Genomic DNA, 8879 nt, shown 5'->3' with positions numbered 1-8879 from the left:
CTTCTATAGCTTGTTAATTTTACAGATTATTATTTTGAGACACTTAACATTAATGGTATTTTTCTTTAAAAAAATAATGGTATTTAATTGCATACGATGGCTTCACCATGGAGTTAGCTAGTTTCAAGACGAGTTATCTACTAGTTCGAACACACCATGTTTCAACTGTCTATCAAATGGAACTCGCATATATGGGGAGGCGTGATGTCGCGTGTGGGGCTTGCATAAACTGTCTCTTCAATCCTAATTTCTGTGCAGACATCTTGAGTTTTCTTGCTCTTCACTCCAACAACCACGGGTTGAAGATTGAACAAGAACTTTCTTTGAGCTTTCCTCCAGTTACTACTGATTTTTTGAAAAATTAGAGGAGGCGATTTTCATTCTCCTCCCAAGATGAGGCAGATTTTCCAGAAGTTGAGCACTCAACACGCTCCAAGAGGATAGAGCAAACCCGTCTTTTCCCAAACCCTGCGAGTCATATGAGGTGATGTAAGGTGAGGCAAAAAGAAAAAGAAACAAGGAGTACATCCTATGGATCTTCACAAAGGCTTGGCTATATTGAGAGAGAGAGAGAGAGAGAGAGAGAGAGAGAGAGAGAGAGAGAGAGAGAGAGAGAGAGAGAGAGAGAGAGAGAGATACCAATATCATCATGAAGGGTTTTTTAAATAATTAGATGGAGGTGCCCATTTTAAAGTGTAAATGAAAGGGTTGTGTATCTAAAAATAGAAAGATAAAAAATGAAAGGCATGTGATTATTTACAATCAATCCTTCTTCTTCATGAAGAGATAGATGACTACTTGATTTAATAAATTTCTTTACTATGTATATATGAAAAAGATTGAAGTCTCTTTTGACACGTGTCATCAAAGAATGCGAAGTGCGGGGGGGGAGAGAGAGAGAGAGAGAGAGAGAGAGAGAGAGAGAGAGAGAGAGAGAGAGAGAGAGAGAGAGCGCTATCAACCCTGTCAGAGACGGGTGAGAGCCGATTTGTCCAGATGAGGGAGAGCTAACATGTTACTGCTATTTATTTTATTGTGCCTCGAAAACTTCCGTAGCCAAAAAACCTCAAGCGAACACTAAGGCCTATAGATGGCAAGCGAGAAAGCTCAAAAATTCAAACTGAGACCTAACTTAGAGGCACTTTAAAGTAATGGCCCATTGCCATGTGGATGAGCCTAAAATGTGGAGGCGGGGTTGAATTTGAAAGAGGGGTCTTGGAAGCTCGAGGCACTTTAAAGTAATGCCCAGTGCCCACTGCCATGTGGATGAGGTGGTGTTGGGTCATGGGGGTTCTCCGCATAATGAGAGCATTAAAACAAGGCAGGGAGGACTGTCTAACAATCGCCCCAAAATCGATTTTTTTTTAAAAATTAACCTAAAGTAATGAGTAGAAATATAAATCAATTCAAGTTCACGGGAACCATCATCAATCAATTCCTTTTCTGTTGGCGGCATTACAATTTACTACGCGCCCCCAATCGAGAAGCTCGTGGGATTCTACAGTTTACCAATCAACACTTGCTTCTCGAATCCCTCTCGATTGTAGACAGTCCTTGCCACTTAAAAAGTTAGTCCTATAGTGCTCCCCCACACAGTCTAGGACCAATGACAATGAATTTTGCAAGTATTTTACATCCCACATGCTCCCCTCCTTTCAAAACCCAACCATTGCCCTTGCTCAATTCTTTTTTATTTACTTTTTTTTTGAAAATTGAAAGTCGGTCATATATATGTATATATTTGTATATACTTTGAACTTTTCTTTGCCTCTACATGCCGACATTGTCATTAACAATGCTGAAAATCCGTCCCTCAAAATAAGAGCTGCTCAATAACTCTCCTTGGGATCTAGAAGAGGAGTTGCATGGGCATGGACAAGGTAAAATCGTCTTAAATGCCTCGTAATCAAAGATTACCGTCAAAATTGACAGTGCAACATGGGTACCCGTCAAAAGGACGGCCTATGCAGAGAGAGAGAGAGAGAGAGAGAGAGAGAGAGAGAGAGAGAGGGAGAAACCTCAATGAAGTATGGTCCATAGTTGTTCTCGCATTAGTCTAGGAGACTTGAAGTTCTAATGGAGAGAGAGAGAGAGAGAGAGAGAGAGAGAGAGAGAGACCTCGATGAAGTATGGTCCATAGTAGTGTTGTTTTGTTCTCACATTAGTCTAGGAGACTTGAAGTTCCATGGAGAGAGAGAGAGAGAGAGAGAGAGAGAGAGAGAGAGAGAGAGAGAGAGAGAGAGAGAGATGGTTGATGATATTAACCTCAATAGGCCTTCCCTCAAGGAAATCTACAGTTAGATTTTCACTTGTAGAACTTGGCAACACCATTTATGATAATGACCTCACACAATTATAATAAATGTGCATTAAATGCTTGTGGCCATGCTTAACTTAACCATGGAAAGATGGCCTATGATTTGCACCCTAGAGCTTATGGAGTATGAACATTTTCATTGGTGGTTTTGCAACTTTGAATGATAGTGCTCAAGTGAATGCCAAATATTGTCCCTAATATCATAATGAAATTAGCAGTTTTAAGAAGATAGAGGTGGTTTGAAGATGTTGGCCACCCAAGCCACTCTTTTGAGAGAGAGAGAGAGAGAGAGAGAGAGAGAGAGAGACTTCTATTTGTTTTTGTTTTTTGTGCCGAGGAGAGAGAGACTTATAGTGTTCTAGAAAGTGGTGTCTTACCTTACCATCCGATGCGGATTAGACTCAGCATCCAAAAGGATTTTGGATGCAAAGATAAATGGTAAAATAGTGTCGTTTTGGAAAAATGTATGCCTTTTTTGTTTGGTTTGTCAATTTAGAGAGAGAGAGAGAGAGAGAGAGAGAGAGAGAGAGAGAGAGGTCATGGTCTCCTTGAGAAGAAAATTGTATTTCAAAAAGTGGCATAGTACTAGGCTAGGGCCTAGTAGTATGACATTGGGAGTGACACCACAAATGTCATCATCTCTTAGCCCACCTCAGTGCTCGAAAAAAAATGATTTTTTCAACCAATCAAAATAAGGACAAGAAGTAAATTTATCGGATTTTTTGTTTCCCAAATTTCTATAAATATGCTAGTTTTATAACTAAAATATATGAAAAATCATCTGTTTTAAAATAAGGGCTACTTAAAATCTTAGCAAATTTTTCCTTAATTCTAGCCAATAAAAATACTCTAGAATGTTGTTTTTTTTTCTAGCACTGGCCCACCTTTGTGTATACTTCACTGAGTGAAGCTCACTCTTAAAACGTGGGCTTTTGAATCGGCCAAGCCTCCTAGGAAGAGGAAGAAGTTGCTGGCAGTTCAAAGCGATCAAGATGATGACAATGCAGTGGTCCTTGCCGTGTAAGCAACGCCAACATGGAACCCTTTGACGTCTACAATTGTCCTTTTACTTTGCTTTGCTATTGATAATTAAATCATGGCGGCCTATGATCTCAGCCAATCAATGATTAAGCTATAAGCTATTTGTATTGATTTTTCAGGTAGGATTAAGCTGCCATTTGCCCTTTTACCCTCCCTTACTTATTGATTATTATGGTAAGGATTCGCCCTTTCACCCTCCCTTACTGAATAAATTATTATTATGGGTGGAATTAAGCTACGATTTGCCATTTTACCTTCCCTTCCAGACAAGGATTAAGCTACGATTTGCCCTTTCACCCTCCCTTCCTTACTGATTATTAATTATTAAGGAAAGGATTAAGCTACGATTTGCCCTTTTACCCTTCCTTCCTTACTGATTATATTCATTGTAAGGCAAGGATTAAGCTACGATTTGCCCTTGTACCCCATTTTACCCTCCGAATAAGCTTCTCCTAGCTTATTTGGCTAGAATTTAACCCTTTTCTGGTTAATCCAGAAGTGCCCTCTAAGCAAGATAGTAGCATAAACTTCTTGTTTAATCGCCCTCGATTAAGGCTTCTAATTAGCTTGTATTAAGTGGGCGCTTTTTAGCTGCAGAACAGGTCGGAAAGTTCCCTTAAGTTCCCTTTTACCCTTCTGAAACAAGCAGGGAATTGTTGGTAATCGCCCTTGATTAAGGTTTCTAATTCTCTTGTATTAAAAGTGGGCGCTTTTTGCAGCAGAAAACGTCGGAAAGTTCTCCTCAATTGCTTTTCTCTTCTGGAAAAAGCAAGGGATCAGGGGACCAAGATGCCCCCCAGATGCTCTTTATTTGAGTTTCCGCCTGCCAAATGCCTGTGGATAGGGTTAGAACGCAGATTTTGATAAGCAACTTCTTCACCCCTCTCAGAGGATCGCGATAAGCCCCCTTTCCTGTGAAAAAGCCTCGCCTTGAAACACCATAGCCTCCACCAGACATCTTGCTTGCCTCCATAGCCACAATAGCTTTGCAGGCCGGAAAAGCTTGCAGGTCCCATAGCCCAAAGAGCCTTGCACAGTTCGCCATAGCCCCGAAAACCTTCCATAGCTACCACGCTTGCGCATAGCCTAGCCAATTTTTTCTCTAATCTCCGTAGTCAAGAAATCTTGCACGTCGCCGTAAACCGGTATACCTTGCAGTTCGCCGTAGCCAGGAGAAAATTTCGAAGTTCGCCAAAGGCAGAAAACCTTCTCAAATTGCAGGGCGCTGTAGGAGAAAGGAAAGCCTTTGGCTCTCAGGAATGCCCAAAAAGGTTTGGGAAAACACAGGACGCCATAGCCGCAACAGGCAAGGAAGGAATTTGTCATCAGAGAAGGCGTTGATCTAAGAGAGGTCGCCAAAGCCAGGACCTAGCTACATTTAGCGACGAAAGCTGCATCCCCAGCCGTCAGTTCTACGGACATTTCTGGCGGGGTTTGGACTCGGCCATCAATTCGTATAGGCTCTTTTTAGAAAAGAAAAAGCAAGGCATGGAGAACTCACAGACCGACGGCGATGACGATCTTTCCCCCCCCTTTCTTGCATGCCCACATAATGCTTAGTTCTCCATAGCTATCTTGCTCTTCAGATCAACATATTGTCTCTGCATTTTCCGCTAATTTTGGTGGAACTCTACGATGCCTCCGAGCTCTCATGCTTCAGATTTCGATTCAGACTCCCCTAGGTTTAGCGATGCCTCCATGTCCGTTTCAGATTGGCCCGCGGAGCCTCGTCTGCGTGGCCTGCGATGGCGCGTTTTGCTGGGCACCCTGCCTCCTTGCCCTGCCCCAATCGAGTCCCTCCGCCGCGCAGCAGCCAACGGCCGACGAAGGTAATTTCTGGCAGTTATCTGATAATAATCTTGATTAATAACGTCTTCAGCATTAAATCTTTGATTAAGATCATGTTCAGCCATCAAACCTTTCAAATTATCCATAACTATGATAATCTTGTTCAAGAACACACAGTACCAGGAACCAGGACAGCTCCCTCTGACGATTTGCAGCATAATCCACATTATTAATGTTAACAAACTTCATTGCATGCACTACGCATGGAGATTAGAGTATGTTTAGGCTTCTAAAGAGTTTCTGTGGTAATCATATATATATAGATGGTAATCATTTCTTTGATGATTTGCAGTATTTGATATGCACAATGTTTGCTCAAGTGATCTCATGCAATTCACTTTATGATTAGAACGTGTTTAGGTGTCTGTAAAGTTGCTGTGGCTCACAGTTCCACAGTTCTGCACCCTTTTTCGTTCAGATATGCGGAGCTTAGGAGGCGTCTGATCGTTGATCCTCACTCCATGGAAGATATGCAGAAGGGGGAAAATCTGAGTGTGGACAATCCTTTGTCTCAGGATCCTGGTGAGTCTTCATACACACCTGTGCCAGTAAATCCACTGTACATCCATACCGATATTGTATCTTCCTTATGTGATGTGAGTATTGCAGATAGCACCTGGGGGCGCTACTTCAAAAATGCAGAGCTTGAAAGGGCCATTGAAAATGACCTTACACGGCTTTACCCGGAACATGGAAGTTTTTTTCAAGGCTTTGTTTGCCAAGCCATGCTTAGAAGAATTTTGTTAGTGTGGGCTCTGATTCACCCACAGTACGGCTATAGACAAGGTGTATCTTTATCTTCTGTTTGTTAAATTCTTGCAGTGTGATTCAACCTCTCACATGATTTTCTTCCAAAAAGCAGCTAGCCGGTAGCGTTTGTTCTGAACCTGAATATTTCTGCCTTTGTCCAGGAATGCACGAGGTACTTGCCCCCCTTCTCTATGTTCTTCACATGGATGTCACACATCTTTCTCAAATAAGGCAGAGGTACGAGGATCCATTTGAAGACAGATTCGACACTCCTCTTGAGGACAATTTCTCTTTTAGTAAGGAAGGAAGACAAGTGGTGTCCAGTGTTTCCTCTCGATCTGCTCTGCGCGTCTCAAATGAGAGCACCTTTACTGGTGATGAGGACTGGATTGACAGGGTTCATCCTGAGGACTTGGCCCTGGTTGAGCCTGATGATTTTGGGTTCAACTTAAAAACAATGGTGTTGGGCAGTGACAGTTATGGTGCTGAAGGGGAACTGGGTGCTCTTTTGTCTGGAAGATTCATGGAGCATGACGCATACTGCATGTTTGATGCATTATTGAGAGGCCAAGGTGGAGCATTTGTGCTGGCAGATTACTTCACTGCTGTCAATGAGGGGGGACCAGGGCTGTCTCCTGTGCTTGAAGCCTCTGCTGCCATGTATCATACTCTTGCTGCAGTAGACATGCCATTGTACATACATCTTGTTGGACTTGGTGTAGAGCCTCAGTTCTTTGCTCTACGTTGGTTGCGTGTTCTCTTTGGTAGGGAGTTTGATCTGGAAAAATTACTGCTGCTTTGGGATGCAATCTTTGCAGCATCTAATTCTAATGTAAGTGGTGAAAAGAGAAAATTGACGAGTGATGTTTCTATGAGCTCACCTCGGGCTTCATTCATTTCCAATTTTGCCGTCTCCATGATACTTTACCTGAGGCCAACCTTGCTTGCCGCACCCAATGCCACAGGCTGTTTGCAGAAACTGCTGAATTTCCCAAAGAACGTGGATATCAGGACCTTGATAGAGAATGAAAAGGTGCTGCAGACACTCTCAGAGGAATTTTTGAGGACACCGCCATCTCCAGCATCAAAGAATTCATGGTTTTTGGAACGAAGCAGGGGAAGCAGACACAAGAATGGGTCTCGTCCTCCATCTTTCCAAGCACATATACCTGCTTCTAGTAAAGTTTTACAGCACCGTCATTCTGGATCTCCAGAAATGATTAGAGCTTCTCTCCCAGAGTCTTATTGGGAAGAGAGGTGGATGAATTCTGTTCTTCCAAAAGTAGTGCCAGAAGAATTGTGTGGTGTGCCAACTGTGGATGCAGGTGATACCGGTTCCGAATCAAGCAATTTTCCTTGTAATAGCATTTCAAAGGGAATGCTAGTGAGTGATGCTTCTGGAGACAAGTCAAAGGAAAGCGCACAATCAAATGGGACCTCTTCTGTTCATCATATGGATGGTACCAACAAGCCAACAAGGCGTAACCTGCTTACTGGCATTCTGGAAGGGGCTTTGGAAGATAGGAACGGAGATGCCTCTGTGAGCAGTTCAGAAAGCAATCCTTGTAGTCCAGTTGAGGCCTCCAACAAGGGAGGATTCAATGATACACAGAGTGAAGTTACCACCACCTGCTCCACACAACTAAATGAAGGGAATGAAGGCCCTTCTGTAAGAATTGCGTGTGTCAGAGGAAGCCCAGAGGTAGGAGTAAGTGATTTTTGGACATCTGATGATGGAGAGACCTCCTGTTCTGGGGATGAAGAAGGCAAATCGCGTATCTGTTGCTGTGCTTTGGACCTAAGTACATCTCACCTACCAGAAGCAGTGGAATGTCAAAGAAGCTCATGCAATAGGGGTTCACGAGAAGAGTCGCAACAAAATTGTGCAAGTAGGCACAGGATTGGCAAGCAGTCAGACTCTGCTGGAAAGGAAGCAAATGTAGATTTTTCTACCATGAAAGACCTCAACATTGTTGATGGCACTCCTAAGATCACCAAAGAGAAACACTCAGGGGCTGCCTTACAGACACTTGGTCACTCCATGGTCGAAAGTATCCAGGTTAGTAATCCTTTATAATATTTTTCTTGATTTCCATCCTTATTGGGTCATCCTATTTTTGATCGTTTCAAGTTTGTCTTTGCAGGCTCTTGAGGGTGCTCTGTCTAGCTTAAGCAAAGAAGCTGCTTCAACAGCCTACAGGGAAACAACAGAAAATATATCAAAAGCCTTTTTAAACGGAAAGGGTCATGCAACGGCTCTGTCAGCGCTTGCAGAATTGAGGAAGATAAGCAGTATTCTGCTTCAAATGTAAACCCCTTTTTGCTCAATTGTCTATGACAAGATTTTGATCTGGTGGGGACATTGTATGGAAAACATACCCCCACACAGCATTTGTACAAGATATCCCTCCCCAAATCCTTCAGAAAGCTTTTTTCCAAGTTCATGGAGTTGTAAAGAGCTGTAGTATAGAGACATGGGCAATGCCATTTGAGTTTATGGTTGTTTAGAACCATGGCGCAGTTGCCTTTGTGCCTATTCTTGGGAAATAAAACCATTTCAGTAAGCGTCTGAATGAAACATGTGTGCGTGTGTGTGTGTGTGTGTGAGAGAGAGAGAGATTAACATGTGGAAGGCCAAAGCACATTGTGCATATGATACGTAATAGGAGACGTCTGGAGCTTCCCTGAACGCTATTTCAACAAAGGAAGGAAAATTCAAATGACTTGTAACCTAGCACATGCTAGAAAACCACTGTGGAGTACTAGTGAGTGCTGGCACCACTGAAGGTCTAGCATGTCTGAGCTTTGTGTTGGTGATGTCTAAGCTTCCTTTGTGTAAATGCAATGTGGTGATTGTTAAAGAGGCTTTGGCATGGGCGTTGCTATTTCTGCTCTCCTGAACTAAGATGGCTCTGGATCAGCC

At 42.8% G+C, this 8879-nt stretch overlaps 1 protein-coding gene across 1 annotated transcript; it reads left to right on the top strand.

Moving 5' to 3' along the window:
• The first annotated feature begins 4171 nt into the window (after positions 1-4171).
• On the top strand, positions 4172-8520 carry LOC147604247 (uncharacterized). Its single transcript, XM_086795438.1, has 5 exons — positions 4172-5187; positions 5625-5728; positions 5816-5992; positions 6118-8015; positions 8101-8520. Exons 1-5 carry the CDS (start codon positions 4994-4996, stop codon positions 8266-8268), a joined length of 2541 nt encoding a protein of 846 aa, XP_086651564.1. The 5' UTR covers positions 4172-4993; the 3' UTR covers positions 8269-8520.
• The last annotated feature ends 359 nt before the right edge of the window (positions 8521-8879 follow it).

This window comes from Cibotium barometz, chromosome 62, assembly GCF_041138505.1.
Source record: "Cibotium barometz isolate CiBa-2024 chromosome 62, ASM4113850v1, whole genome shotgun sequence".
Lineage (NCBI taxonomy): Eukaryota > Viridiplantae > Streptophyta > Polypodiopsida > Cyatheales > Cibotiaceae > Cibotium > Cibotium barometz.
Note: the sequence above shows the minus strand (reverse complement) of the source record. Positions and strands in the feature narration are given on the sequence as shown.

Excerpts from the sequence above, each read along its gene's own strand:
- LOC147604247 (XM_086795438.1), top strand. The coding sequence starts at position 4,994 with ATGCCTCCGAGCTCTCATGCTTCAGATTTCGATTCAGACTCCCCTAGG. Across the intron at positions 5,188-5,624 it reads GCAGCCAACGGCCGACGAAG|ATATGCGGAGCTTAGGAGGC; the intron begins GTAATTTCTGGC and ends TTTTTCGTTCAG. Across the intron at positions 5,993-6,117 it reads ACAGTACGGCTATAGACAAG|GAATGCACGAGGTACTTGCC; the intron begins GTGTATCTTTAT and ends GCCTTTGTCCAG.